A 26,405-nucleotide genomic window follows, 5' to 3' on the forward strand; every position below is an offset into this window, starting at 1 on the left:
ACTGGTTGTATTGCCTTGCAACACTTCCAAGTTTCACTCAAATTTTCATCTTCCTCATATAACTCCTTTAGACACTTGAATCTAGTCAATTCAGTTTTCACGGTGATCAACAATGTAGCTCGGCGGCTTAAAGCGTCAGCTACACAATTCAGTTTTCCCAATTTAAGCTTAAGGGAAATGGTGAATCGTTAGATGTAAGAAACCCATCGAGCATGAATCCGATTTAGATTCTTTTGACTATTGATGATCTTCAATGCTTGATGGTCAGTATAAAGGACAAACTCTCGTTGGATTAGATATTGCTCCCACACCTTGAGGGCCCTCAAGACAGCATAAAGCTCCAACTCGTATGTTGACCACTTCTGTCTTACTTCTTCGAGATTTTCACTAAAAAACTCAACATGCTTCCCTTCTTGAGATAAGATAGCTCATATCTCGACGATTGATGCATCACACTCAACTTCAAACAGCTTGTCAAAGTTGGGTAAACCAAGTACACGTGATGTGCATAGCTTTTCCTTGATGATTGAAAAACTTCGCTTGGCTTTGTCACCGCAGTTGAATTTTCCTTTCTTCATACACTTGGTGATCGGTGCTATAATACTGTTGAAATTTTGAATGAAACTTCTATAGAAACTTGCTAACCCATGGAAACTTCTTACCTCTCCCACTGACTTGGGTGTTCGCCATTCTAGGATTGCTCTCACCTTCTCTTCATCCATTCAGATTCCATCAGCACTGACTACAAATCTGAGGAAAAGTAACTGATCCATCATGAAGCTACACTTCTTCAATTTGATAAACAACTCGTTGTCACGGAGGACCTCCAACACTTTCCTCACGTGATCCATGTGATTCATCGGGTTGTGACTATAGATAAGAATATCATCGAAATAGGCAATGACAAATTTCCCTATAAAAGGTTTTAGTAACTAATTCATGAGTCGGATGAAAGTGCTTGGTGCATTCGAAAGACCGAAAGGCATCACCATCCACTCGTAAAGCCCTTCTTTAGTCTTGAATGGAGTTTTCTATTCATCTCTCAGTCGTATACAAATTTGGTGATATCCACTCCTCAAGTCAATCTTTGAAAAGATCTTAGCCCCAAATAGCATATCAAACATGTCACCTATTCAGGGAATAAGAAACTGATACTTGACAGCAATCTTTTCTATTATCCCGCTATCCACGCACATCCGCCAATTCCCATATTTCTTCGGTACAAGTAGGGCCAGTATTGTGCATGGACTCATACTAAACCCTCCACCTACTCTTGCAAAGTAGCATTCTCCTTAGTGCTCATTCTGTAATGTCGCAAGTTTGGGAGACTTTCTACTGGCACTAAGTCCATGTAGTGTTGGATATCTCTCGTGGGTGACAATCCTTCGAGCATCTCTTCAAGCATGATGTCTTGAAATTCTTCTAACAATGATCACATTGTCTTGGGAACTTCTTGTGAGACGGAGCACGGGGTTCCCTCTGTCACCAATGCTATGATGTCTCAGGCCTCCTTAACTTCTTCTATAAATTCTAATCCAGTGGATAGGAAGATCGGCTTACCCTTGGAATGGGTAGAATTTCCGACTTCTTGTAAGGGTTGAAATGTTATCTTCCGACCATCTCGAAAGATAATGTTGACGTTATCTCTTCCCTTCTGCTGGGCATCCACATCAAAGTGCCAAGATCTTTTCAGGATTAAGTGACACGCATCCATCTCCACCCCATCACACAAAATGGAATCGGAGTAATGCTTACCAATCGAAAATGTGAAACGACATCTCTTGGTTACTAGTGACTTAATTCCCCACTTGATCCATCTAATCTTGATTGGGTCTGGCTGCTTCTCAGTTTTCAAACCCAACTTTGAAATCATCTCCTTAGACACCACATTCTCCCTCTACCACCATCAATAATCACATCACATTCCCTCTGGTTGACCATGCAACAAGTACGAAAAATCTTGTGTCTTTGAGATTGATCCTCTTGCCTCGGAGTCAAGAGTAAACGTTGAATTACTAAGGATCGGGAGAATGGGATTCCCTCATCATCATCAACCAACTCCTCTTCCTCATACTCGGGAGTATCATCATCTCCATTCTCGGATCCTTCTTCTAGCTCGGTTCGATCAAGTTTAACATCTGCCTCCGAGGACATTGATGTGACCTATGTCCCAGTTGGTTGCATTTGAAAAACTTGTCTGGACCGGGCCGTGCGTACGGATTGTTGGCTGGTTGTCTCGGTATGTTGGAACTGTTAGTGGCTCATCTTCTCGTGGAAGTCACTGGTTGACTTGGTGTGACTGTTGGGACTAGAGGTTGATTTTCTCGACCTTATAATGGTCTCGTCAAATCACTTGGGTTTCGCTCCCAAGTTAGTGCTCTAGGCCTCTCCAATTGCTTCTCTGCTCTAATACCAACTGACATAGCGGAAGACTAAGGTAACTAATCAAATAGTAGTGTCTTTGATTTTGCAAGGAGAAGCGTCTTCGTCTTCTACCCAAAAGCTAAACAAGCCCGCAGGCTTAAAGAAAGATAAAACTCTGCAGAATATTTGACAAAAAATTCTCTAATTTGATAATAATTCAATTGATGACTTTTACATAATAAGCTATACTATTTATAGAAGGAAAATCCTTGTAATAAAGTAAACATACTTCTAGTAGGGAAAGCAAACTGAATCCTAGTAGGGAAAATAAACATAATCCTAATAAAAAAAGGAGAATAAAACCCTAATTATAAAAATAAATAAATAAATAAAGCTTCTACGCTTTAGTGGGGTGGGGACCACATGCTGCATCATTAACCCACAATAGGTAATCATCATAGTTTAAACTAAAGTATCAAAAGATAACATAAATACTCAAGCATGTTTCGGTATAAGACTATTCCTCAAAGTGTTAATGATAAATATTACCAACTAAGGTTAAAACACGATCCAAGCCTGACACGCAACATAATAGCTAACCATTTTTTACATAATGCACGAACCCAACATGAAATCATTATAAAATTAGAGGGTTATGATTGAGGGGTTTGACCCATTTAGTTAAATGGGTCTAGTTAAGGTTGACTTATATAGTCTTATAACCACGCCTTGACACGACCCAAAGCCAACACGTGGACACGAATTGCCACCCATATTTTATATAATATATATAGTGCAAAAAAAAAAAAAAAATTACATAAACACCTATCATTGAAGACATATAATATAATCCATACTCTTACAAGTTACATCTATGTACATATGACCTTCTCCAAAAGGCATCAAGCAATTGCAAATAACGCATGTGAAAAGTCATAATTCTTGCTAGGGGTGGGCAAATTAACCGGTTACCGATTACCAGCCGTGTACCGGTTTCGACTGAACCGATATTAACCGTAACCGATATACTGATATCCTTATCGGTTAAATTTTTTATAACGGTATGCTTATCGGTTTGGTTCGGTCCGGTTAGAAATTTCATATCGGTTAACCGTTTAACCGATATAAACCGTTAAGTAGGGATGCCAAAACGACATAGTTTTAGGATTATATATATATCTATGTAATCTTATCTTAATTTGGGTTTGGGTAGGTTTGATTTTTTTTTTAGTGATGGCATTGGATGGGATTTCTTTGTCTTTGGTGAAAGCATTTTTTATTAACTAGTTTTGTTAGTCTAATTAGCATTCATTATGTTAATTAGTCCATTTGCTTTGGAAAAATGTATTTTATATAATATATATATATATATATATATATATATATAAAATTTAAAAAAATAAAAATAAAAAAATTAAAAAAAAAGTTGTGGTAGATCAATATAAAAAAGCTTCAATCTTTAGTCCCAAAAACAAATATTTGGGTCCCAACAAAAAATATTTGAGTCCTAAAACAACTCATTTTTAATAAGCTATTTTAGCACAATAAAAAGTATTTGGGCTCTCAAAAGTAAAAAAAAACTCATTTTTTGCCCAACAAAATAAATCAATATAAAGCTCATGGTTAAATCGGTTAACCGGTTTAACCGTGTACCGTTATAACCGATAATTTTGGTTAAAATTCTTATTAATTCGGTATCGGTTAATAAACCATTTAACTGAAAATTATCGGTTAATAACCGATAAGAGCCAAAACTGGACCGTTTTGACCGATACCTAGGCCTAATTCTTGCCAAGAAACCCGACTTTTACAAAAGCATCAAAAGCCACCGCACTTTTACAAAACCATTCACCATCTTGAAGAGCACATATCATTTAAAGGAATATATATATTTGAAAGCACCACGATAGATTGAGAATTTGATTGGCGATTTGGTTTGACATGCCAATATCTGATTAAATCACACTGTATTCACGTGTATGCGAGCTGAGCTAGCTGAGCTCCAAGGCCTATAAATTGAGGTTTGTATACCATTTTCTTGTAACACACACAAAAAAAAAAAAAAAAAAATGCAAGAGCGGGTGAGATTGACGTGCCGATGAATACCTCAAAAAGACATGTAATGATGGTGGGATTGATAATGCTTGTGCTAATAACAACGCATGCTGAAAACCCTCTTACCAATGCACTCAAAGAGCGTCAAATGCTAAACAACCCTATTTTTGCAAGTAAAGCAAAAATAAGGATTTGTTGTGCTACCAAATGTGTGTGGTGGAGCATTCACAAGGCAGCCACGCATAGAGAGTCCTACACCCACTCTGCCCTTCTTCAAGAATGTTGTATGCATATGTGCGTGCCCGGCAATATGGCTTTGGTAACATAAAAAAATCTCTCTTGTAAGCCTCTATTGGTTAAAAATTTAGTACTCCCAACATTCTTTATTATTTATGAATGTGGTATGCAATACAATACAATCTAGAGTTCAGACTGATGCAGAATGAATAAAGAATATTAGTTTAGACTTTAGAGTTAGTATTATTTTGAAATCATTTTTACTATTTAATTTATATTTTAAGTTCATATTTAATAATGGGTCTAGCCCAAAAGTTAGTCACATTAGGGTTAGGGTTTAGTGTTTTAATCTATTTAAGTATAAGTTTCAATTGTATTTGACAGATTAAGATTAAGAAATAAACAGCTAGTTTATTCTTTGAGAGTTGTAATTGCTCTTCTCTTGTGGTGAGACTCCACGTTCTTGATGCGACGTCAAATTTATCCGGTTGGTGAGACATCAATCCTTTATCTTTATTTTGTTATTAATCCGTGTTGAGTCATTCATCGGAGTTGAGGATACATATTGCAATACAATCTAGAGTTTCACATACATAATGCAATGAGAAATGTTAAATATTATAATTCTATCAAACATTCATCTAACAAGACCGACGTGATTTGAAATGTCACATCAACATGATTAAATAATTATAAGATAAAAATAAAGTATCTAGCATTACTCTAGTGCAATACAATCTACTACTCTATTTGGCTCTCGATGTACATGCTTATGATTTATGAATATGCTTTGCAAGATTTATGGGTGCAATTTATGAATAGAATGCCATATATCAACATCACACAAAGCTCAGAAGCACATCGTATCAAGCTTAGCCTTCAGCTGTAACATTTGAATTCCCTGTGTGTGTGTACATACATATATCTTTTAAAGTAGTAAGTTAAACATGGTTATAAATACAAAGCCCTGACATATGTATTTACGATTTAGTAGGCAGTAATATAGACAAATATTACAATTGATTATTATCTTATAGTCAAGACCACAATAAAATGAAAAGCATTTTTTATTTTTCATCAATTTCTAATATTTATTTAAAGCTTTTGCTCCTAAGATGTCTGGTATTACAAATCTGACATTTGAGATACACAATCTAACAGAAAAATAAAGAAAAAAAAAATGATACAAGTCTTATTTCCTCGGACCAATAATTAAAGAAACACTAATGCATCTCACTGTTTAATTAAGTTTTCAACATCCTACCCTATTTCAAATGATAATTATGTATCTAATATCAATTGTAGAACCAAATGGAGAATAGTAAATTGGCATCTCAAAATAATAGTATAAGGATTTAATAGTCTTGAGTTGATGCTTGTTAGAAAAATTTGAAGACATGGTATCTATATAGTCCATTAATTATACAAAATATAGCATTTTTTCCTTCGTTTACCAATAAGATGGGCAAGGCCTGTTCCTAGAGGATTAATTTATTAGAATATAGTTAATTTATGATTTTTTTTTCGAAGCAATACTTAATTTATGGATTTGTTTCAATTATAAGACTCTTATGGGTATTTCGATGTGGCAGATATGGAAGAAGTAGAATGTTTCGTGGACCTCTACAACAGCTAAGACAATAATAATTAGCAATTTCTCAAAGATTGGCCTTTCTACCATATGAGAAAACACATGTTTTATATGTATTAAGAATAAAGAAAAGACAGTGAGATGGATCAAATGGTGTTATTATAATTAATGTAAGATGTCTCTTTTATCCTATAATGTCTGCAGCATATATTTATTTCTCAACTATAGTTATTGATGCGGTGTGGGTATGGTGGATTGCAAAATCAAACTACACAAGATTAACAACTTTTTACAAAACTGTCCCCAAGAGATAGCTCAATCGGCTGGGACCACACTTAATAAAGTGGAGGTTACAAGTTCGAATCCTCCTCCCCCCTTTTGTGCGGACATGTCAAAAAAAAAAAAAAAAAAAATTTTTTACAAAACCAAAATCAAAATCAAGGAATTGGGACAAAATAGAAGAAAACTCAACCTTTGAGTATTTGTTACTCAAAACTGATGACAAATACAACATAAGTTGCGGCCTAAGCCATCCTTAATAGGTTTAAATAGAGACAAGAATCCTAACCCTACTAAAGTATGAAATAAGAACCAATTAGCTACGATCTCATTTGAACGAGACTTGCTATAGCCCTCTCAGTCAAGCAAGACATCGACCGAATGCCTCGGGCTTTTGTACGAGACATGCAACATATTTGTAACATGCAACATATTTGTAATGAAAGAGATATGAAATATCATTTTGTGTTAAACTTAATAGGACTTGAATATTCTAACCTTAAGCCTGAGTATTTTAGTAATGAGTTATTAAAATTAAATATATATACTCATGGAAATATGATTTCAAGAGTATAAGAATAATCAGAGATTAAACTGGGACTCAAGGATTCAGATATAGTGAAATGAAGTGACACCAAATTTACATGACTTTAATTTCACTATAGATATTTCATAGAGGGGTCACATGCAATTATGAGAAGTTAAGGGAACTATATATTAACCAAAATAAATACTAGAGAAATTACAACTTTTTTAGTAGAATAAGTTGCGATCATAACCATTCTTCTTTCTTTTTTATCATTATCATTATTTGTGTTTTTTAATATTCTTTTCTAAAAAAATTTTGTAAGAAAAGAATTTAAAATTAATTTGTAATGAAAACTCGCATATAATGTGGGTTATAAGCTAGTATCTCTAATTAATAAATAAAAAAGGTGACAATCTGTCACCGAGGAAAATAATAATGAAGAGTTGAGAAAGTGGTAGACTCATTGTTTTATTCTTTCATATATATATATATATTGTTCTCTAATAATAATTGAGAAACCATTCGCCATCTTGAAGAGTACATAAAATGTGAAGGGAAAAAATTAACACACTTCAAATTGGAAGCACCATGATAAATCTGAGAGTGTGATTGGTGATTTCCATTTTAGTTTGACATGTTAATATTTGATTTGTTATATATATGATCAAGAATTTAAACACCTAGTGACTGTTAAAATAACTAGAGAGCAGAAACTTGAACTAACTACTGTATTTCTGTGTTGTAACTGTGTATAGAAAATACCTATTTATAGTTGAATAAGGCCAACAAAAAAAATTATTAGAAAATTTATGAAAAATATTACATAATAAAATTAACATACATGAACCAAAACAATTAAGAAAATAAGGGGAATATCATAATATATTATGAATACTGTTCTAACATTCGCCTCAAACTTAAGGCGGTAATGTAGATGCCAACATGACTTTGAAAATAAGATCACGGAAACATACAAGTAGATGTGATTTGGTGAACACAATAGCCAACTAAGCAACATATACAATAGGACAAAGGCAGAGAATTCCCTAGAATTGATGGTGGTGCACAAAATGACATTTGATCTAAATGACTTTAGTGCACTTGTGAAAGACATCCTTATGTACAATTTGAACCACACTCCAATTTTCGTAGAATATGGAGTAGGTAGAGTAGCTCAAAGGTGGTGTTACCAACAACACGATACTAATTAGCTTTAATACTAGAGCAGGCAACACCAATCTGTTTATTGTTACACCAAGAGATGATGGAATCACCAATAGAAAATCGTCATATGTGGTTGAAAAAAAATATTAGTTGGATCACTTCCTCAATCAACATCTAAATACACATGTAATTAAGTCTAATGATGAGTTAAAAGAGAAATGCAAACAGGGGTGGAACTAGGATTTGTAGTGTGGGGGGACGAAAATCCTACAGGATCTGTAGGATTTGGAGAGATGGACCGACTTATATAAATACAAAATCACATAGATACATATGATCTATTTATATGTGTTTGTGCGTGTTTATATAAAATAAAGCATAGAAGTCTTGCATTTAATCTCATGTCATCGCAAATACACAATAGTATAAACAAATAGCAAATTAATAGCTTAGGAAAAAAGAAAAACTAGTAAAATAGACCAAACACAATCTATATGGTTCAAGAAAAATGTATCTTTGAGTGTGAACTTTTTTGCCTAACAATCACCCGGAGCCCCAAATAGCAACAATGCTAGAGCCAAACAATTTAGCAATTATAAATTATTAAACTATTTAACTTGTGATGTTAAAACAAATACTCTAAACTTAAATGACCCAAAATAACCACTCAAAAAACTAATTGCTGGTTAGAAGCCACTCAAAAAACCAAAATCATTTAACTTTTTCTTTCATATATTCAATGATAGTCGAAAACCAAATTAAGTTTTTGATTAGAAGTGAACTAGAATATAGAGGTAAACTAAATGAATTGGGTATTTTAGGTGTTTTTATGTTGAAAGTGGGGGCAAAATTAAAATAATAATAATAATGATAATAAATTAAAAAATTTAAAAGGGGACACAAGTAATTATTTTTTTTGGGGGGGCAAAACTATAAAATGATAATTAAAAGGGACACAAATATTATTTTGGGGGGGCAAAACTAGAAAGAGAATTAAAAAAGGACACGAATAATATTTTGAGGGGAGAAATATATGATTTTTGGGGGTCATATTTATAAAATTGGTATATTTGAACGACATTTATGAAAATTTATAAAATTTTGTGGGTACATTCGTCCCCTCAGCCCCAAGCCTGGGTCTGCCCCTGAATACAAACCATGAAACAATGTGCTCTTCACACAAAGGATTCAAAGAACAACATCTTAGTGTACTCAGCATGGTGCTGTAATACCTGAAAGTAAATAAATAAACAGTAATAATTACAAAACCCAAGACCTTAGTTTTATTCAAGCATATATAAAGGATATCCAATGAAGTATTTATGATACCCAAGTTAACGATTAAAATTATTTTAACAAAACAAATGTTTTTTTTAAAAAAAATTATGGTTTTTCTAACGATCGAGTGCGACCTCAATCTATTGAATACAGTTGTCATCGATCATTCAGTGTCCAATCTCAAACGATGGATCTTTCCTATGAACAATCAACGATAGTTTGGAAGCATATATTTTTTAGACACATCAACCCATACATGCATGAGACCTTTATATAACCATCCTTACAACAAGATTATTCATTTTTTCTTCACCCTTTGACACTAGAACCCTAGAGAGAGAGAATGTGACTCTTGGGACTTCATCTTGAAGAGGAGTGTCGTGGAGTTAAGATGTCCAAGAATGAGGATGATCATCCAAGGTAAATAAATGCCTACCGAACAAATATACTCTTAATTTATGCAAATGTAATGCTTTCCTATAAAATGTTTCCTACATGATGAATACTTAAACAATTGATGTTATGAGCCTTCATTTTTTGTTAAAATAATAAAAATTACTTATGATAATTGTATTTTGGATAATGAGTAAATATACAGTGGATTAGTATATATGGATAGCAGGCACCAGTATGTTATATACACTTTATTCTATTGTCCAGTTCAGTTCAGAGTCACGTACCTTGGTACCAATGGTTTTAGTGTGACAGGCACATTCATGTTTCATTGGTGATCACTACGGACGGAGATCATTAGTGGTGTAACTTGCCCGGGGTAGGTCTCGGTCGGGTTGCTTTTGATGGAAGGTATGTGGCAACACCCGGAGCACCGGTGTTATACTATAGGTCTCTCAAGACAACGCTGACCCAACTGAGAATGGGTTAAAATCTCGGATGGATCATATGAAAAAATTTATGATTAATTATTTATATAAAATCTAATTGGCATGTTTAATGTGTTAAATGTTAATTGTCCCTTAAATTACGCTTACACCCATTTTCGTATTAGCATATATAATAGCAGAGACAATACTTGTAATTTTGATGAAAACTCATGACATTCCCGAATTTTCCAAAAGTTTATTAAATATGTTTCCAATAGCTCATCTGTGATAATTTACTTATTAAGTCCTGAATTTATGCAAATATTTTTTCACCATGAAAGTATTTGCATATGATGTCGCTATGCTTAGAAAGGTGATTGGTGAGCTTGGTTTGAGGTCTTGGATCCAGTGCAGTTCTGCTTAGAAAGGTATTCGGTGAGTTTGGTTTGAGAGCTTGGATCCAGTGTGGTTGTGCTTAAAGAGGTATTTGGTGAGCTTGGCTCATGGGTTAGGATTACTTGCGTGCAAACTAATTCTATGAGCTAGAGACCCTTCTTTTAGAGAGAGAAGCTCCTCCTTCTCTCTAAAAGAAGCTTTCCACCTCCTTGTGAGGTTCACCTTCCACCTTGTGTGGCTGCCTGAGGGAGGAGGGATGGAATTTTCTCCCTTCCTCCTCCCTCCCACCCTTGTTCTCCTTCATTTTCTTCTCTTTTTCTCTTGTTTTCCCCTTTTGTTCTCTCTTTTGTTTTCAGTCTCTTTTTCCCCTTCACAGCAGCTCCCATCACTCCTCCACCATCACCGTTCATCACAGTTCCATCTCCGCCACAGATCGGCCGAGCCCAACCTCCATCTGCCATCCATCAGCCTCCGCAGCCCCCAAACTGGTGTTTCTAGATTTGGTTTTTTCAAAAAAACCCGATCTATCAACATCAGGTCGCTCCTCCATCACACGTGCCTCCCCACCATGCTCTACAGCCTCTCAGCCTCCCAACGCAACCATCTGCACCTCCATCCGGCCAACACTCGCCGGAGCGTGAGCCACACGCGCCCGAGAGTAGATCTTACTCGCGGACGCGTGGTACACACGCTCCGAAGCGTGGCTCCTCCGCTCTGCCCTTCGCCCGCCTACCTCCACTCGTTCCGGTGTTTGGTGGTTTTTTGCTCCCTTGCCGCTGCTGCTGAGGGGTTTTTGCTTTCTTTCTTGTATTTTGCTTTGCTTTGTGTTTTGTATTTATGTTTGTTGTGTTTTGTTGTTTTTTTCTGGGTATTTATCTCCTCGAGCTTCTCTTGTTTGATATTTTTGTGGAGATTGCTTCATCAACCGGAGATCGGTTCTCCCCTGCTGCAGATTCAAATGGGAATTCAGTGCCTCTCCTTCAACGGCCTCCTTTTGGAGGGTGTTGTTGCTTCAAAGTTAGTCAGATCTTTGGCTTGCTTAAAACACCACTTTCATGGTGCCATTTCTTGGTCTGTTGACCAAGATCCAGAGGACCGGACCATTTTTTGGCCCATTTCCTATTTGTTTGTATTTTCTGCATTGTTTTGCTGTTTTGGGTTTGTTGTTGGGGAGCCCAACCCCTTTTCGGTTTTTTGAGTTATGTACCCTTTCCTTATTTGCTTAAAAAAAAAAAAAAAAAAAAATTCTATGAGCTTAATTAATGTGATATTTAAGTGTGATTGTGCTTAAAAACAAAAGTGTGAGCTCAACAAAATTCAAAACCTATGGTTGATGTGTGGCGGCACGTGGAGCGTCCTCGGGACGCATGCTTTCCAAATGCCAAAGAGTTATTTGGTCAACTCTTCATAAAAAATTGAAAAATGCTAGGAGTTCTTCTAGTGTTCTCTCAACTGTGATGTGTCTTTTAAAATCACTAATAGATTAAAAGTCAATAATGATAATCTTAAATTTAACAATAATTTTAAAAGCAACATCACAGTTGGGAGGACATCAAGAGAACACTAAAAAAACACCTAGTATTTCCCTAAAAAATTTGAGAAATGCTTAGTTGCAATAAAAAGTTCATTTTTTTGCCATTTTAATCCTAGGTGGCATTGCCCATTTTAATTTTTTTATTGTTTAAAATCTATTAATTTTAAAATCAAAATTAAAATGGGTGGCCAAACTACCCCCAAGGGAGAGGTGGTTATTGGTGATGGTTCGGCCACCCCCAAAGGCCAAAAAAAAAAAAAAAAAAAATCAATAGGTTTGGTGGGTTTGGCTCTTGGGGGTGGCCAATCCACCCCCAAGGGCCATGGAGTTGCTTCGACTACCCCCTCCGACCGCTTGGGGGTGGCCGAAGCCATCCTCATGGCCCTTTAGGGCTGGTTCAGCCACCCCAAGGGCCAAACCCACCAAAAACAATTAATGGGTTTGGTGGGGGTGGTCGAAGCCACTCTCATGACCCTTGGGGGTGGTTCGGCCACCCCCAAGGCTCAACTGACCACCCCTTTTTATTTTTTAATTTTTTATCATTTTAATTTTGATTTTAAAATTAATAGATTTTAAACAATAAAAAATTAAAATGGGTTATGCCACTTAAAATTAAAATGGCTAAAAGATGAATTTTTTTATTACAATCAAGCATTTCTCAAAAAATTTATAATCAAAGACATTTTAAGGGGATTGTGTTTGAAAATGTCACGTGTAGCACATGTTACAAGTTGACGGAAAAAACTTACAGAATGTGTTAATTATATGTAATATGTTCTTACAACTACACAAAACCTTCTCCAAAAGACATCAAGCAATTGCAATGCCAAGAGACCAGACTTTAATGAAGCTACTTTAATTAAAAGCATCAAGAGACCATAGTTTTACCAAGTCTCTCTGTTCTTCCATAAAACTCGGATTTGAATAAATCAAATTACATATCTATATAATTCTTCTATCTCTAATTAATAAAAAAAAATTAAAAATTAAAAAAGTAAAATCTATCACTATGAAAATAATAACTAATAATTTAGAAAGAGTTAGACACTTAGACTCATTGTTAATATTTGTGTTTTGGTTTGATATGTCAATATCAGATTTGTTGTATGATCAAGAATTTAATTACACACTTATAAAAAAAATAAAAAAATAAAATAAAAAAAGAATTTAATTACACACATTGTGACTTTTCTTTTTGTCAGCTCGATTACTTATAAGTATATTCTTATGAATATAAACATAGTCATGTACTGATGGTGGGATTGATGATTGTCATCTCCACATACAAAATAATTATAATGCTCAAATGGTGGAAAAGATTTAAAATTTGCTCTAGTCGTGTTTGTTCAAGCGAACCAAAGAAGAATCTCAGCAACAAAAACCTTGAAACTGAAGAAATTCATAAAGCTAATAGAAATATAAAAGAATAGCGAAATAAAATAAATAACAGAAAAGATTTTATGTGATTCCGTCATTGACCTACATCACAGGATAAAGCCTAGATATCTTTTACAATACATGATACTTCTATTTATAAGAGAATTGAGTTAGATAAGTATACCATAAAATCTAATTACAATCAAATCGGATTTTAGGAGATTACAATCAATTACAACACATCTTAAAATCAAATACCCTAACATAAAAAAATTTAGGAGAAAGATGGATTTGACCTATCCCTAATTTGGTCATCTTATTGATGGTATACATATTTTTTGGGGGAAACTTTACTTTAACCCCCTGAACTTTCATCCAATTTTACAAACCCTCCTGAACTTCCAAATCTCTCATTTTGGACCCCTGAACTTTCAATTACTCTCAATTAGAACCCTTCAATTAATTTTAACCATTAAAAAAAAAAAAAAAAAAAACCAAAATGTCCTTGATTTTCATTTTTTTTTTTAAAATAAAAAATGTTTTGGAAGTTGAAATTTTATACCAAAATTAAGGGTATAAACGCCATGTAACGTTTAAAATCTGACGAAGGGGTCTACATTGAGAGTAATTGAAAGTTCAGTGGTCCAAAATGAGATATTTGAAAGTTCAGGAAGGGTTTGTAAAATCGAGTGAAAGTTCAAAAGGCCAAAGTGAAATTTCCCCTATTTTTTATTTATTTATAGGTAGTCCAATAACCCTCTATCATAATTTAATCTATTTATTCCTCCCATCGAGAAATAAGAAATCATTTCAAAATCAATTCTAATTTTGATTCCACAAATAATTTCTTATTTGAAATAAATTACGGAATACCCGTAATTATGTTTAATTTAAACTACACTAAGTATCATGTGGCATATGAGCCACACTAAATATCTTTAATTAATAATAATAATAATAATAAATGTGACAATCCGTCACTGTGGAAATTAATAATAAATAATTGAGAAGAGTTACTCATTTTTTTGTATTATTTTTTTTTTTACTCCAATAGTACGTAATTGAAAAGCACATAACATTTAAAGGGAAAAAATTGACATCAAATTGAAAGCACCACGATAGATCTGAGAGTGTGATTGGCAATTTCTATTTTGGTTTGACATGTTAATATGTGATTTGTTGTAAAGAATTAAAGAACGTTGGATTACTTATAAATAATTGGATTACCTCAATTCATCCAAGAGCTATAAATTGAGGTTTGTATATCATTTTCTTGTGGCACAAAAAAAATATATATATCAAGAGTGGGTGAGATATGCATAAGAATAGCTTCAAAAGACATGCAATAATGGGAGGATTGATGATGATGATGATGATTCTGGTAATAGCAACACATGCTAAAGACACTTCTCTTCATCGCCCTGCACCACTCCAACCATTTCTATCTTCTCCAAGACATCTCCTTCTCCATCGAAATGAGGCCAATAAAGCAAGTTTGAAAAAAAGAGGGATATGTTGTGTTACGAAATGTGCCATGTGGAAAACCTACTTCCAGGGAATCACTTTTAGACAGTATTTGCGCTTTGTCAAAAATTGTTGTAAGCAATTATGCAGGCCTTATATATGGATCTGGTAAAAGAAATCTCTCTCTCTCTCTCACTCTCAGTGTTTTGTATATTAATGGTCTGTTTGGCTGAACGTTTGAGGAGTCATAAAGTGCGTTTAACACTCAAAAAAATCGTTTGAAAAAAAAAATACTCATTTGGTAAAAAGAAAAAAAAGGTGAAAGCACTTTTAATGGTCTAAAAAGCCTAAAAATAGTCAAAAAAACATTTTTTGACTTAAAAAGTTCTATTTCTCAAACACAATCTCAAGCATGTTCTAACTCTTTTATTAATAGAGGCTTACTAAATTGATATGTAGTTCATTCATTGGTACTGACTACTCGTTACATTTATCGTAATTAGTTGTTTTGTTTTTTCTCCGATGAATGAGTTACACATTAGTTTAGTAAGCATATGTTGGTAAAAAAAGTACAAATAAATAAACTACACAATAATTTAATGAATCTTTATTAATAAAAAATTTAATACCCCAAGCGTTTCTCTGCATATAAAGATGTATAACTGTTACATATCTGCAGATATAAACGGCTAGGGTTGCATGGAATTCGTAGGCAATTAGGGGATGGAGGGCGTGCAAGTTGTCTTTTGGCTAGATTGTTCTGTCAGAGAAACTTCTAGAGAGCAACGTGGCAAGTAAAAGAAGAAATGCTATTGTTTGGTGGAAAGGAATGCTGGTGTGTTTTATTTAGATGCCGGACAGTAGTCTATAGTGGGCTGATCTATTGGGTTTAAGTGTGGGCTTTGTGAAATAAAGACTAAAGAAGATTGAGAGCTTGGGCATTGTTAACCGTGTTATGTTTTTGGGCTGTTAGCTTCTCAATTAATGGCCTTAGTTGGCCTTTGTAGTGTTTGGTGAAAAGGAATGCTGGTGTGTTTTATTTAGATGCTAGACAGAAGTCTATAGTGGGCTGATCTATTGGGTTTAAGTGTGGGCTTTGTGAAATAAAGACTAAAGAAGATTGAGAGCTTGGGCATTGTTAACCGTGTCATGGTTTTTTTTTTTTTTTTTTTTGTTTTTTTTTTCATATATCTACACAAAGAAAGGGAGAAGAGGGATTCAAACTACTGATCTCTACTTCATTAAGCATAATTTTTAGCCAATTGAGCTACCCCTTAGAAACAGTTGTTTAGATGATTGTAAATACATTCCATAAGCATCTATGTAAAATGGAGGAAAATAACTTAAAGCATTAGAGATATCTCTAGTCAGCATCATCAACAAGCCTTTTACAAACAAGAAATAAACTTACTATATAAAATAAAGGGTTGTAAAATGGAGGAAAATAACTTAAAGCATTAGAGATATCTCTAGTCAGCATCATCAACAAGCCTTTTACAAACAAGAAATAAACTTACTATATAAAATAAAGGGTTAAATACTTAATACCCTTAGGGTTTCATTTTTATCACATGAGATACATGTAATTTTGATAAAGATCAAATTGGTCATTCCATTCATTGACCGTTAGTTGACTTAACGGAAGTCCACGTCACTGACACATGAATCAATTAAAATTCGACACTTGGCATAAGTGACCACGTCATCAGTGATGACATAACCTCCTAATTAAATTTTTTATTTTTTTTTTAAAAAAAATTAAAAATAATTTTTTTCAAATAAAAAAATAAAAAATTGGAGTGGCCTTGGCATCTGTGGGTGGCCGAGCTGGGGTTGGCTCGGCCACCCCTAAGGAGCCAAGGGGTTAGCCAAAACCACCCCCAAGACCCACTAGGGGTGGTCGACGGTGCCAAGGAGGTGGCCGAGCCGGTGGTTTCGACCACCCCCCTTGGCACCAAGGGGGTGGCTCGGGCACCCCCTTGGCTCCATGGGATGGCTGAGCCACCCCCAGTACCCATTGGGGGTGGTTTCGGCCACCCGCTTGGACACCAAGGGGGTGGCCTTGGCACCTTTTTAGAAAAATATATATTTTTTAATTTTTTTAAAGTAAAAAATTTAATTAAGTGGCCACGTCATTAGTGATGACGTGGCCACTTATGCCAAGTGTCAAATTTTAATTGGTCCACATGTCAGTGACGCAAACTTTTGTTAAGTCAACTAACGGTCAATAGACAGAATAACCAATTTGGTCTTTATCAAAACCAGAGGTACCACCTGTGATAAAAATCAAACCTTAAGAGAGAGAAAAAAAAAATAAAGAAATGAAACCTTAGGGGTATTAGGTATTTAACCCTAAAATAAAATTAAGGAGAGAGTCATGCACAAACTCTCTTTCTTTCTTTTTTAAATAAAAAATAAATAAAATAAATAAATAATAAATAAAAAAGAAGAGTAGTTTATAGACCTTTTCTGAAACTATTGTAGATAGTTAACATAGTAAATCATATAAAATAAACTAAGCAGGAAATAAATTTATTATATATATATGCATGAATAATTAAGGGAAAAGTCTACATACCCCTCTCAAATTATTATCCAATTGACAATGTCTCTTCCAAACTTTTAATTGTGATAATGTCCCCTCTCAAACTACAAAAAATTATCAATATTTTCTTTAATGACAAAATTACCCTTAGTAAAATAAAAACAGAAATACGAAATCTTCTTAAAAAAAAAACTAAAAACAACAACAAAATTCCAAGTAGTGGCTAAAAAAAAAAAAAAAAAAAAAAAAAAAACTTTTTATGAGAACAAAATTAAAAAATTTTCAGTTTTTTATAAAAATTGAAAATTTTCGTTTTAATTTTTATTTTATAATTTTTTTAAAATAAAAAATTCCTTAAAAAAAAATTTGTTCAAAAATATAAAAACTTTCGCTTTTTAAAACAAAATTTTTTTTTTAAAAAAAAAAATCATTTTTCAAAATAAAAATTTCGGTTTAAAAAAATGTTCATTTTAAGAAAAAATTATAAAAATAAAAATAAAATTTTTCTTTTTTTTAAAAAATTAATCTTTTTAAATTTATAGGTGCATTTTTGTCTTATTGAAAAATATATAGGGGCGTTTTTATCTTTTTGCTAGTCTTGTGGGGTACATTGACAATGTTTTGATAGTTTGTGGGGGACATTGTCACAATTGAAAGGTTGGAAGGACATTGTCAATTGGGTGGTAATTTGAGAGGGGTATGTAGACTTTACCCATATTCTATATGACTGGAATTTATTTTATTAATTTTTAAGTTGGCAAGCAAAGCATTTCTCACCAGGTTCCTATTATACGATTCTCCTTTCCAATTTTCTTGGTCTTTTTCTCTTATTTTTCTTTTAACCAGATTAATCCAGTATATATATATATATAGGGAAATGCTAGACATCACAAGATTTCCTCCTCAAAAGATATTCTCAAATGATATATCATCATCCCATGAGTTGGTGACATACTTCTCAAAATAATAAATCTCATGGGATTGTGACATATCATTTGAGAATTAACTTTTGTGAGAAAATTTGAGATATATAGCACTCCTCTTATATATATCATTTTTTTTCCAAACTCAAGCTTACAACTTAAGTTTGAGGATGAACGTTAGAATATTTCATATTATTTCTTGGGTTTGTTCTCTTCCATCTTTAGTTTAAGGTTTGCTGCTCACAACTCATAACCTTTCTATAAAATACAAACTATTATAATATAGTTTCACATACTTCAACAATACTAGATGTAGCCCTAACACTTCATCAGTGTCTCTGCTTCTGCTTTCTTTTCTCTTTCATATTATTTTCTCATCATATATTTCTACGTTTTCTTATACACTCCCATGTAGTCAAGACAGCGAGGAAGATAGAAGAAATAGAAATTACAACAGCCGAAGGAATTGTAAGTCTCAGAAAAGATAATAGTATAAGGTGATGTAGGATGATATTTACCTATATTTTTGATAAGAATGAAAAATTAGGAAAATATCAAAAATAATATTGGAGCAGTGTCGCTTGATTATAATTTTATTCGTTCTCAGACAATGGAATAACAAAATAAAAGATTGTCACAATTCCCGCTGATTGTAAATTTTATATTAGGATTTTATTTCCTTTCCTTAATAGGGTTAGATTTGCTTTAATTATTTTCCTTTTTTTATTAGGATTAGGTTTACTATTATTACTAGGATTATGTTTACTATTACTACTAGGATTAGGTTTACTTTCTCTACTAGTATTTCTCTTCTATAAATATGCTAGCTTATTATGTAAAACTCATCCATTGAATTATTACCAAATCATAAAATTTTCTCTCAAATACTCTGCAGAGTTTTATCTTTCTTTTAGTCAGCATACTTGTTTTATCTTTTGAGTAAAAGACGAAGATGTTTTTCCTTGAAGAATCAAAGACGATGTTCTTTGGTTAGTTACCTTAATGTCGCCGTTGCGCTAATCATGGCCAATCAGCGCAACGGCGACAAACTTCTCCAACAACGCCACTTGTAAGGGAGGGGCACTTTTGAGAGCCAAATTCATGGGGTATTTGAGCCAATGTTATTCGGATTCAATGGCCAACTTATACTACAACAACTTCTATAACGGCGTCGTTCGTGAGAGAAATGCTGTTTCAAGATCCGACTACCAAAGATACATCAAGCGAATAGAAGCTCCTTGGAGAGCCGAATTTCAAGAGTTTCGGCAGACGGTGCAACAGGAGATACTCCACTTGTGGGAGACGTTGGAACGCATGTAGATGGGTCCCCTTTGGCATCACAAGAATGCCCAGGATGACTATGGATTTGAAGGAAAAAACATGTTCAGTATCCTTATGTTGATAGATTCCTTGATGATAACGTAAGCCATATTCGACATGTCTATAATCGTATTCATAAATTTGCAAATAGGCACAATGTCTATGAAGAGAATATTAATTATAGTGAAAATGATGTCAAGGCTGTTAATTTGGAGTTGGTGTCAAAGAAACAATTTGTGCAGCCACAACTATTTGTTCCAACGAATACATCAGTGGAAGAACAACCACCACCTCCTCTGTCACAGGTGCAACTCATCACGATCACCTCGAAAATTGGTGATTCCTATGAAGAAAATGGTGAAAGTGAAGATGACATTCATGAAGAAATCATTGGAGGATTTTTTCTAAAAATAGACAAAAAGGAAAATTCGTGTTTTGGTGCTATCTATGTAGATTTCTTCAAATACCTTTCTTCGGAGGAGCTGCACATGCCATGTCCCAAAGGAAACTCAAAGATGAGTTTTTTTACAAGTGGGGTTGTCTGATGTAGAACGATATTTACCGATAATTTTTGTAAAATGAAAATCAGAAAAATATCAAATTGGAACAGCGCTGCTTGATTATGATTTTATCCATTCTCAGACAATGGAAGTACAAAAGGAAAGCTTATCACGATTCCCGTTGATTGTCAATTTTATATTATGATTTTATTTTATTTTATTAAGACTTTATTTCCTTTCCTTAATATTGTTAGATTTACTTTAATTATTTTCTTTTCTTTTTTAGGATTAGGTTTACTATTACTACTAGGATTATGTTTACTTTCTCTACAAGAATTTTTCTTTTATAAATAGGCTAACTTATTGTGTAAAACTCATCCATTAAATTATTATCAAATCAAATAATTTTCTCTCAAATACTCTGCGGAGTTTTATCTTTCTTTTAACATGTGTGCTTGTTTTATTTTTTGGGTAGGAGACGAAAACGTTTCTCCTTACATAATCAAAGACACACTCTCTTTGGTTAGTTACCTTGGTCATCCACTATATTACAAGACCTCCTTTGAGAAACCCGTCCATGTTCTTACACATGAAGAAGAGAACTTGACATACAATACCAACAGTAATACTTTGATCCAATAGGAAATGGAATTGGCCATGGTAGCTCCTCTATGTGCATTTGAGAAGCCGGTAGGCGAAAAGACTTTTCTTTTTAATTTAATAGTAATTCTCAATGTCACATTAAAGGGTGCAGTTAGAAGCTTGCATATGGGAGTGCATGTAACATTATTCTTTCTTGAAAGAGAAATACAACACGGGTAATGGTAGGTACCACATTTTCATATAAATTTCATCCAAATTTATATGAAAATTTCAGATTTTCATATAAATTTCATCCAAATTTATATGAAAATTTCAGATTTTCACATTTACATTTTTGGGGGGACCTTTTCTCATTGCGAAGGAAAGACTTTTTTTATCCAAATAAAAATGTGGTATCTAACATTACTCATACTATATACACTCTGAATCTCATTCTACCAAATACACATTGATATCTAACGTGACACTAAAAATTATCATTAGATTCTAAATGGTATTTTTTAGTGTCACGTCTAAAAATGTGAGTGAAAGTGTGTAGCATTTATCTTCTTGAAAACATTTAAAAAAAATTAAAAAAATTAAAAAGCCTTTTAATTTCTAATATTCACTTTGTGGCCCTGTTTTACATTCCCTTTCACAGTATCCTGTATGGCTTTTAACCAAGAAACAAGAAAAGCAGGACATTTTCCAACCAAGAATCATCAAACTGAAATTAAGAGAAAAACTAAAGAGAACCCAACTCACCAATTTTTTTCTCCTTTCCAATTTTCACGGTCTTTTTCTTTTCAGTAAGTTCATTGGATTTGACTTGATACTATAAAAAATTAAAAATAAAATAAATAAAATAAAAAAATTACAGCATTTTTTCAATGGCCCAGATTTAATCTCCCTCTCTTTCTCATAAAAAATTTGAAATTAAATCTGAAAGGTTAAAAAAAAAAAAAAAAACTACAAAATATTAGAGCACCTAAGCCAAATCAAGAAGTTTTTGTCATAGAGGGACTAGCCAAGTGCATCATTAGATCTAAAATCTGCCAATGATTATGAAGATATAAAACATGATTTTGTAGTTATGCATATCAAGAAAGTTGCAATAACGATGATCCCAAAATTTTCTAATATTTATATATATTCCTCTACTGCCTAATAAACTTGTCCGTTGTAGGCACATTTCAGCTTCAAGAGATCAATTCAGCAGGAATTACAGAGTCGTGGACTCTCTCTGTAGCCTTATTTGCCTAAATAAGAAGGAGAAAATCACATGTAGTGAGAAAAATGAAGAAAATATAAAAGAGAAAAAGAATAAGGAGAGGGAGAGAGCTAGGATTATACTTCTTGCTCCCAGTTTGTACGTATGGTAACAATGAGAAGTGATGACACTTGGACTACGAGTGCACATATGATCCCCAGCCAGAGCCCCTATACAGAGTATTTTTAACATATAATAATATTACATGAAATCACTTGCAATTACAGAGAATGTGAAAAAGGGTTTAAGGTTTTGAAAGAAAACAATGAGAACTTTTTACCTTTCCTCCAATGTGGAAGACAAAAGCTAATAAAATAGCAGCAGGAATTCCAATTAGATAGTATGAACCAAGGTTGATATATGCACCAATCTTCTGCCAACCGCAGCCTCTAGCAGTGCCTAAATTTACACAAGTAGATTGTAAATTTCAAATTAATCAACTACTATCAAATAGGAACAACTTTTTCTTTGCCAAAGTTGGTATATTTCATATTTTTCCAAGAGAAGATTTTCCCTGAAAGATGTAGAGGGTGAAGAGAAGCACACAAATCATTGTAATAGTTGCTGTTAATCATATCCGGATTGTTTGATCGAGCACCTTAAAGATTTTTCTTTTTGTTTTTTTGGTTTTTAATCAGGTTATGATATTAATTTGGATTTTACTAGAGTATGAAGAATTAGAAAAACCTGAAAGAACACATTGGAGGCCGTCTAAAAAGTTGGATACTGCAACAATTGGCAACATGATTGCTATATATCTGATCACTTCTTCTTCATTGCTATAAGCATAGCCCCAAATGTTGCGTATCAATATCAGGACTGATCCAACCAAGATACCCTCAGTGATCGCCGTCACGAAGACGACGCATACTGCTAATCGTGCAGTTTCTGGATGCCCAGCTCCTAATTCATTTGAGACCCGAGTACTGTATAGAAGAAAAACATACAAAACCAAAATGTTTAGACTACCAGGGAAATAAAGTGGTTATGGAGTTTTTACTAAGAGTACATTAATATACATAGTTGAACACTACTCTAGCCCAAAAGCCTAAGCTAATGGGCTATGGTTCACTTTGGTATATTAAGTTATTAACTACTCTTTTTCTTTATACTTTCTCAATGTGAGACTCAATACTCACAAGTGCACTCACAACAATCTCCTTCTTACTTCTGAGTCTTTTCACATTGATACAATTCCAAACTCAACGTGTCCAGACACCCGTCTTAGAAAGCTAACCACGTAAAAATCTAGGTGTCTTGCTTGTGGGTTGCTTGATTATTATTCTGCATTGTGAATTTATTTTTGGGTGCTAGTGTGACTATTTAATTTGCAGAAAGAGAGGTAGATTAATTCCACTATTTATCTGAAATTGGTGTTCACCCCTTAACATATATCAATTCAGCAACTCACCTTACAGCACAACTGAGTCCATACGGGATCATCCAAACTGTTGCAGCTGTATTAAGACTGGCAAACATAAAAATGAAAAAGTGTAAACATAATATGTAGGGAGACTACAAAAAGAATCATGAAAAGTGTAAACAAAATATATATGTAGGGTCAGTACAAACAGAATAATGAAAAGTGCAAGCAGGAACTCACAATCATCAAACAGATTTAGTATATCCTTGGTACAAAGATCAGTAAAGTGAAGAACTAACCTAATAGAAAGCACTGAAGTTTCTAACTCTGGATTAGGAAGAAGACCAGATAGGAGAACCATCAATTCAAATGACCACATTTCCAAGCTGTTCAAATCATGGTAAAAGATCACAGCATCAGCATTAGGATCTTTAAGGCCGAAAATTTGTATTCAATTACCTCATCATAGTGGTTGAGAAAAGACTAATAACAAAATTTTTCTTATAAATTCCCAGTTGGCAAAGACAGTGAGGAAGATAGAGCATTAAGAAATAGAAATTACCAGACCATAACAGCTGAAGGAATAGCAAGTTTCACAAAAGTGAATATATTGTGCAACGCCTCCTTTGAGAAACCTGTCCAGGTTTTTACACATGAAGAAGAGAACTTGATATAAAATACCAACAGAAGTACATTGATCCAATAGGAGATGGAATTGGCCAAGGCAGCTCCTCTAGGTCCAAGTCCAGATTTAAATACCAGAATCCAGCATATAAGTATGTGCAGTAAAGCAGTGACTGCAGAGCTTAGCATCATTGGAAAGACATTGTTTTGGGTTTGCAAGAATTTATTAAGGCACTGAAGAAGACCATAGGCAAACAGACTCGGGATCATGTAACACGCATATTGTCCGGCTTCAGTTGCTATATCATGTTCTTGGCCAAAGAGGATTAGAAGGGATCTTGTGTTTGCCCAGATGACTGCAAGGGGTATGCTTACAAGAAAAAGAACAAGCATGGCTCTCTGCATGTGTATTCCCATCACATGATATTGCTTTGCTCCATATGACTGGCCGCATAAGGTATCCAATGCACTTGCCATTCCCATCTGTTCAAGTACATAATCACAAACTGTAATAAGAAACTTATAAAAAGTGTTAAAGTTAAGCTTATGGGAAAAGTAGTGATTTAATATAGTATCAGACCCAAAGGTCCTGGGATCGAACATTGACTACGTTAAATCACCCCATTTAAATTAAATATTCCATGTGTTGGATCCCACCTATTAAAAGGGAGTTGAACCCACACGTGAAAGAGAGTGTTAAAGTAATGATTAAGTGATTAAATTCACATCTTCTTATCAGCTTAAGCTTTTATGATCATTGGTAATTTAACAGAAAGTAACATGCAAAGAGTTCTGTTGAACACAACACATTTTTCTACATCAAAAGAAGAAATCATGATATCCTGAACCATAATTATGTTTTGTTATTGTTTGGAACATGGCATGGACTATGAGTTGAGAAATTGCAATGCTTTTAGCATGAAATTAGAGCCATTAAATTCCTTCCTTTGCCAATCAGCAGACAAAAGAATCAATCATTCACACAAGAATAATAAATGAAGCTTTAGACCAGGAATCCATAACCTGGGTACTCACTTAATCTAATGTGGTTCATAGGATTAATTAGTGCATAAGAGTGGTTAGTTGCAAGGCTTGTGAATGTTCAAGGCACTCAGAATTTTGGTGTTATGGTATCAAGAGGCAAAAGTATCAGTTTCCTGCAAAGATTTGGTTGCATATAAGTGCATAAACTTTGGATTGTAGACCCCAGTTCCAATTTCACAGCTGGGTTGTCTAATATACCAATGGAGTTGGAAGTAAATTTACATACCACTGAACGGATATTCAAAGAGAAACAAAAACAAAAAACAAAACAAAACACAAACAAAAGAAAAAGGATGAACATTTCGATAGTTACAGCAGAATTCACAACCCCGTAAATTTCCGCATTCAAACACACTCCAAATAAATTTGAAATGCTTATTTTTGTTAGAATATTAATTAAATAATTAAATATACATATTCTTATCATAAGCGATAATTTAACATATTATCAAAACCCACATCGTTACAAAAACATAAGAAACAAGAAAAAAAGCCTTAGTTAAAAATTACAATATTCACTTTCTGGCTCTGTTTTACGTTCCCTTTCACAGCATCCCTTTTCATTTTCAACCAATCAATTAACCAAACACGTTTTTATACGGCTTTAATTTCACTTCAGCAAGAACATAAGAAACAAGAAAAGCAACACATTTTCCAACCAAGAATCATTAAACTGAAATTAAGAGAACCCAACTCACCAACAAGCTGAAACCTGTGACGGTTGCGAAAGAAGTGGCCATGGAAGCACCAGAGAGAGCCAATTCACCAAGATGACCAACAAACATGATGGAAATCACCTGCAAACAATATTGTAATAAACTCACAGCTATCAGAGGCCCTGCTAGCCATAGCTGCTTCCTTACTTCCTCAACAACTCCGTTTCCATTGCTTCTTTCCCTACAGACTCCATCTTCTTCAGAGATTTGGATCAATGGCGATCTCAGAGATGACTTTTCTTCCTCTTTTTCTCTCTCCATTTCTTCTCTTCCACACACAAGGAGCGTGAGAGCGAGAGACAGAGGCGGGCTATATATATTTGGAGGATCCTATTATATATTGCGGTTGAGAACTTAATAATTTAGACTGTACTTATTGACAAGAGGACAAATACTTGTGGCGGCTCCACATGGCCGTGGCCGCATGGT

The 26,405-nt window shown here is 34.0% G+C and overlaps 1 protein-coding gene across 1 annotated transcript; it reads right to left on the minus strand.

Moving 5' to 3' along the window:
- Nucleotides 1–21,950: 21,950 nt before the first annotated feature.
- Nucleotides 21,951–26,304, minus strand: LOC132184133 (protein DETOXIFICATION 16). The gene is made up of 8 exons (XM_059597646.2): nt 25,959–26,304; nt 24,155–24,699; nt 23,892–23,978; nt 23,641–23,697; nt 22,917–23,155; nt 22,510–22,628; nt 22,313–22,399; nt 21,951–22,218 (listed from the first exon to the last, which is right to left on the minus strand). The coding sequence occupies exons 1-8, from the start codon at nt 26,235–26,237 to the stop codon at nt 22,159–22,161; spliced, it is 1,473 nt and encodes a 490-aa protein (XP_059453629.1). The 5' UTR covers nt 26,238–26,304; the 3' UTR covers nt 21,951–22,158.
- Nucleotides 26,305–26,405: the final 101 nt, after the last annotated feature.

The sequence above is a fragment of the Corylus avellana genome, chromosome 7, assembly GCF_965113065.1.
Source record: "Corylus avellana chromosome 7, dhCorAvel1.hap1.2, whole genome shotgun sequence".
NCBI classification, from domain to species: domain Eukaryota; kingdom Viridiplantae; phylum Streptophyta; class Magnoliopsida; order Fagales; family Betulaceae; genus Corylus; species Corylus avellana.